Here is a 6,000-nt window from a genome sequence, read left to right on the forward strand (position 1 = left end):
CAGTACTTGGGAGGCAGAGGCAGGTGATCTCTCTGTGTGTTTGAGGCCAGCCTGGTCTACAGAGCGAGTTCCAGGACAGCCAGAGCTACATAGTGAGACCCTGAATCAAAACAATAAACGAACAAACGAACAAGCAAAAACAAATAAATAAAAGAACTCTAGTAAATTTTCCTAGGTGTGGCTATTATGTTATGGTTAGTTATTTACTTGTTGACTCTCATTTGTTTGTTTTCTGCCGTCCTGTGCTGGAGGACCGAAGAGTGAGGTGCTATGATGTAATATGATGTGTGTGCATGTGTAACCCCAACACCTAAATAGGTCAATAGGTACATAAATACCTACAAACATGGGATTGATAGATTCGTTACACAGATAAATATGACTGGATAAAATGCATGCATACATAAATTACAAGATAGAAGATAGATCGATAATAGATAGATAGAAGATAGATAGATGATAGATAGATAGATAGATAGATAGATAGATAGATAGATAGATAGATAGAAGCACATTGGTGTTCATGAGAAAAGGTTAATAGTAAGAAGTATTGCTAACTTTTAAAAAGTTTTTATTACTCCCAAATGGAAGCCTGTTATGGCCAGAGTGAGTAATGGGTTGATGCCGCTTCTCCTGACCCTCCGATCAGATGGTGCACAGGAGGAGTGGTAAGGGAGGGCCAGGCAAATTCCATATATGAAGAAGAAGCCACAGGAAGGAGGGAGTGGCAATCTGTGTGGAGGAGAAATAATGGTATTAGATCTCACCTGTCTCTGGGTCTCTCACCTTAGTCCAAGTCTTACATCAGTGGGGTACCAGACAGGTTAGGGCTGAAGTGGCACCAAGACTAGTGACAGAATCAGCAGCAGGAAGAGCAAAAGGTGGCAATGGGGGTGACACCAGCAAGACTCTGAGGAGCTTGGGCTTTTCACCCACATTAATTTATTCACTATGGGTGTGTAGGTGTGTATCCGAATGCAATGCATGTGCACAAGCAGGGGAACATGGGCCTCCCCCTCCCACATTAATTTATCCACTATTTGTGGGTTCGAATGCCTGTGTGTGCACAGCATGTGCAAAGCACACATGTGGAGGCCAGAGAACAACTCGTGGGAGTCGATTCTCTCCTTCTGCCGTGTGAACTTCGGGGTCAGACTCAGGTTGTCAGGCTCGGTAGCAAGTGCTCTTACTTGCTGAGCATCTTGCTGGCACCTGGGTTGGGCTTATGGGTCCTACAGGCCTCTCAAAGCCACTGAGGTGGAGGGCTGAGACATATGTACCTAAAGGTATATACAGTCAGATCTCAACACCACCTCCTTTGCCTTCTGTAGGTGTCAGAGCTACTATGGATGCCCCAGCATTAAGAGCCACACAAGGAATGAGGGAAGCTGTTTTGAGAGATTCCTTTGGTATCCCCAGCTGGAGGGCCATACCCTCCCACAGAAAAGGTAAAGAATACCCACAACCACCCCTTCCCATGCCCTCCAGGATCTGTTGTAGACTCTGGGAACACACATCCCGTTCTCGATTCTTACCCCAGCAGGACTGGAGACAGGCGTGGGATGGGGTGTCACTGAAACACCTGTCTGGTGCTATCCCCCAGCACACGTGACAGAAGGAAGGACTCAGCGGTTCCGGCACAGGCAGGGCTGCTGGGGGCACACTACCAGGGGACTGCTAGAGAAAGCAAAGTTGGGGGTCTTCTCAACCACTCGTGAGTCTTCCTATTCAGAAAGCCTGGGAACTAGGACCGCATGACTCCCAATATCACCTGCCCCCCACCCCAGGCTGTGTCCTACACTCCAGAGGGTGCCATTCACATGGGAGACCAGGGATAGCATTTTGTAGAAGACACAGTGGAGGCCTTGCCTATCCATGGGTTTTCCTTATGCTTTCACCAGAAATAGGAGAGGTCATGAGACCTTCAGTCTTCCCAGTTTATAAACTCCCCCCTCCTCCTAAGTACCTGTGCAGACATGATCCCTGGGGGAACTCTTGGTACCACCAGATCCTGAGAAGCACCTACAAGGTGAGGGTGGATCCACTCAGAGGGAGAAATAGGCATGGGGACCTGGGATATGGTAAAAGATAAAGGTTCCAGGAAGGGTAGCAGCTTCTTGCAGAGTTTGGAAGAGACAAATGTCACAAATTAGTCTGTCTTCTTCCCAAAACAGCTTTAGAAAACCAGAAAAAATGATAAAGTTCAAGGGATGATCCTAGAGACTGAGCAGCCTTTAAGAATAGGATGTGGACATGCCCAGAATCTAGTACAGAGCCAGGTATATGAGGATTGCTATATAAATGCAGATGGATGGATGGATGGATGGATGGATGGATGGATGGATGGATGCAGATGGATGGATGCAGATGGATGGATGCAGATGGATGGATGAATGGAGGGATGCAGATGGATGGATGGATGCAGATGGATGGATGCAGATGGATGGATGCAGATGGATGGATGAATGGAGGGATGCAGATGGATGGATGGATGCAGATGGATGGATGGATGCAGATGGATGGATGGATGCAGATGGATGGATGGATGCAGATGGATGGATGGATGCAGATGGATGGATGGATGGATGCAGATGGAGGGATGCAGATGGATAGATGGATGGATAAGTGGATTGGTGGATGAATAGATAGATGGGTGGGTTGGTGGATGGATGGGTGAATGGATGGATGGGTGGGTGGATGGATGGGTGGGTAGATGGGATGGATGGGTGGATATGTACAGAAATCACCTGGTAGCTGTGTTTCCCACTTCAGCTTCTCTTGCCTGCGCCATTTGGCTCTTCTATTGGAAAACCAGACCTGAGAGAGAACAGGAACTGTATCAGTGGCTGTGACTTCAGCCACCTGGCACCAGCTGCTCTCACCATGTGTCCCTGGCCTGGACTCCGAAGGCAGAGCCTTCCACCACTCTGGCACCCTCTCTCCCTGCTCTGCCTTTGCCCTCTGTCTCCTCCCTCTCTTAAAAGCCCTGGGTGTGGAAACGAGGAGAGCGATCAACAGAAAAGCAAGGAGGACATCACCTCTGATTTTTTTCTAAGCAAGTTTTTCTCCCCACCCTCTTGCTGCCATCTCTACCTTAGCAGACCCAAAGTTCTGGTCAGAACATTCTTCTCCTTTCCAGTTTCCTCCCACTGTGCTACAGAGATCACTCACCCTCACTGTGTCCTCAGGCAGAGAAGTGGCAGCAGCCAGCTTTCCACGGGCTGCTGAATCTGGGTACTGCCCACGCTGGAACTCTGCAGAGACAAAGGTTCCCACAGTGAGGGTAAGGAAGGCATGGTCTCTTGTCAGTCCCCACTCCCTACCTCTTAAAACCCTAAGTAGCCCTCCTTTCCAAGGCCAATCCACCCACAACCTGGACCCTTCAGCCCTTGCCCACAAGTCTCAAGCCTTTCTGCCATACCAAGGACCTTCCACCCCACTGTCTACCCCAGCCCAGCACCTTTTTCCAGGGCCTCGGCTTGGCCTGGGGAGAAGATAGTTCGATTCCTGTGGCTGGTCCCTGGATGGGGACCTCGGGGAGCCTCACATCTACTGTGGGAACTGGGAAGAGTTGGAGCCAAAACAACTGCAAAGGAGAACAATGTCTTACGGCATTTGCGACGTAGACTTTTCTGGCTTTCTGGGGTCTCTCACTAGAAAACAACACAGACACACAAGCAGAGCGCGGCCACAGGAGTGTGCCGTTCCTTGCTATGCAGTTGCTATACAATGTGCCCGGTATCATGGTACTACTTAGGGGAAACAGAATTGCTCCAGGCTTGAATGACCCCATAGAATATGGACAATGTTTTGAGAAGCTGAAGGAAGTAGAGGAAGGGTATGAAAGGCCCTGTCTAGCCTTGCCCTTAGCAGTTAGTGTGAATCTAGGAGTTAAGGGATCTAGGTTCTGTTCCAAGACATGCCAACTACTGGTTGATGACTGAGCAACAATTTCATTTTTCTGACACCTCTGTATTCTACCAGGAGCAAGCAAAGCCACCCACTAGAGCCTCTTTAAGGGAGTGTTGGGAAGGTGATTGAAAAAAAGAGGGAGAATTTCTCATGTTAGGCAGAAGGAAGAGCTATAAAACGCTAAGAATTTGGCTCTGGTTATCTCTGCTGGCAATTCTAATACTCACCTGGTAATCTGAGTTGTGTCCAGTGCAACTTCTGGTCTTCCTGTAGTGCCCGAAGGACTCTGTTGATAGACGACACCTGGGGTGTTGGGGTACATATTGGGAAAACGTGTCTACACCCAGGAATGCATTCAGTAGATCCTTTGCCCTCGCCTCGCCATTCCCAAGGCCTGCTCCGCCCCCAGCCCATACTTCCTCCTCAGTTCCCTGACTACCGCCACTTTTCAGAAGAGAAATTGTGAGTCAGAAGGCCAATACCAGTTTCCCCAAGCACCAGGCTAAGATAACAAAATTGCCAAGGAAGAAAGGAATCTTCTCCCCAGTCTACCAGCAAGCCCCAAGGTGGGGAGAGGGCACTTACACTGGGAGCCTTGTCCTGAGTGCAAAGCCCTTCAGCACAAAGCTGGCGTTGTATCTCCCAAGCAAAGAGTGCTGGATACTCATCCTTTAGCTGAGCAATTCGAGCCACCACAGCCGGTGTGGCCAGACGCGGCTTGCTTCCTCCAATACTCTTGGGTTCTAAGACACCTGTGCGGTAGTAACGTCCTAGGATCTTGCTCACACAGCCATTAGATACCTGAGTCAGATGAGAAGCAGAAACAGGACCAGAAGACATGATAGGCAGAAGGAAGCTCAGCATTCCTAAGACAAAAGGAAGCTACAAGGCAAAGGGGGGTTTCCTGAACCAAGCCATGGAGTTGAGTGGCTAAGCTCATCTTGGGCACCTAAAACTCCCCTTTCCAACCTCCAAGAGGGTCTTTGAGGAGGAGACCCTTGGGGTTCAGCCCCAAACTGTTATCTTAAGAGAGGTCCTTGGTGCCTTGTTCTTGTCTCCATCATGGGACAAAAGGTTTGGCACTACCTTAAGGCTCCGAGAGATGTCACAGGGCCGCATCCCGCTCATTGCTAGCTGCACAATCTGCTGCCGGGTATCCAGAGGAAGAGGCCGGCCATTCACAAAGAGTCCCCCCAGCTGATTCACACTGCTGATTCCTGAATGTTAGAGGTAAGCTTCAGCGCACTGTGTGCGCCCAGGTCCTCACCCACCCTTGCAGAAGGTCACGCAGGTTTTCTATCCTGGTTGGCTACTACACAGTATGTCTTTCTCTGAGATTGTGCCCGCCTTTTTCCAGGGTCCTCAAAACAAGCCATTTTCTTTAGGGGCTGGTTATGTCCTAATCCAAAAGAAGCGGAGTAATTCAGAGAGGGAGCAACTGGAGAGAACTATGCCCAGAGCATTGACTAGGACAAAAGAAATTGTGTTGTTGGGAGCCAAGACCCAGTGGCAGTATTCGATCTCGGAACCCTTCTCTATTCTTTCAACTTCTCCCAGGCCTCTCACCGTCCTGCTGCATGCTTCACACTGGTCCTTCTCACAGAAAGGCAGGACGCCAACTGGCAGACTGAAAGTGGCAGCGTCTAGAAGTTTCCTTTTTGATCTGGTTCTGCAATAATATAGGGTTATTTAAGTGTGGTCCCTTGAAATGGTCAAGGAATGGAATGTTTTCGACAGGGCCAGCAGGCTGGCTAACACAAAAACATTACAATTCTGCTACGTTCTTATGTGACGGACATCACAGGGTCAGCTGGGGACTGGATCTTTCCTGGTAAGGAGGATGGAGGAGGAGTAGGAACTAACTTCCCACATATCTATTAAAGAGGGGCTGAGCGGTGGAAGGGACCATTCTCAGTACCCGGACTTTCTCTTCCCCAAGTGAACAATGTGACGACTGACTGGCCATAAGCCTTCTCAGTGCCTGACTGACACCCTTGAGCCAGAGACTCTCTGGCTTTCAAGTTCAGAGTTTGTAATCAGGAGGTCCTAAATTCAGTTCTCCAAACTCCCATCAAAGCACTTCAAGGA

General features: G+C 49.2%; 1 protein-coding gene across 3 annotated transcripts; it reads right to left on the bottom strand.

Annotated features, from left to right (window-relative positions):
• Positions 1 to 595: 595 nt before the first annotated feature.
• On the bottom strand, positions 596 to 5,491 carry Pax4 (paired box 4). 3 transcript variants are annotated; one of them, XM_038320530.1, is made up of 10 exons: positions 5,479 to 5,491; positions 4,999 to 5,129; positions 4,498 to 4,713; positions 4,140 to 4,215; positions 3,461 to 3,586; positions 3,172 to 3,254; positions 2,748 to 2,817; positions 1,967 to 1,983; positions 1,536 to 1,674; positions 596 to 732 (listed from the first exon to the last, which is right to left on the bottom strand). In XM_038320530.1, exons 1-10 carry the CDS (start codon positions 5,489 to 5,491, stop codon positions 596 to 598), a joined length of 1,008 nt encoding a protein of 335 aa, XP_038176458.1. The 3 variants fall into 3 exon arrangements, with proteins under 3 accessions (XP_038176458.1, XP_038176459.1, XP_038176457.1); XM_038320531.1 differs by having other exon boundaries at positions 1,536 to 1,677; XM_038320529.1 differs by having other exon boundaries at positions 1,536 to 1,677; positions 1,967 to 2,022.
• Positions 5,492 to 6,000: the final 509 nt, after the last annotated feature.

The sequence above is a fragment of the Arvicola amphibius genome, chromosome 2 (assembly GCF_903992535.2).
Source record: "Arvicola amphibius chromosome 2, mArvAmp1.2, whole genome shotgun sequence".
In the NCBI taxonomy this organism is placed as follows: Eukaryota; Metazoa; Chordata; class Mammalia; order Rodentia; family Cricetidae; genus Arvicola; species Arvicola amphibius.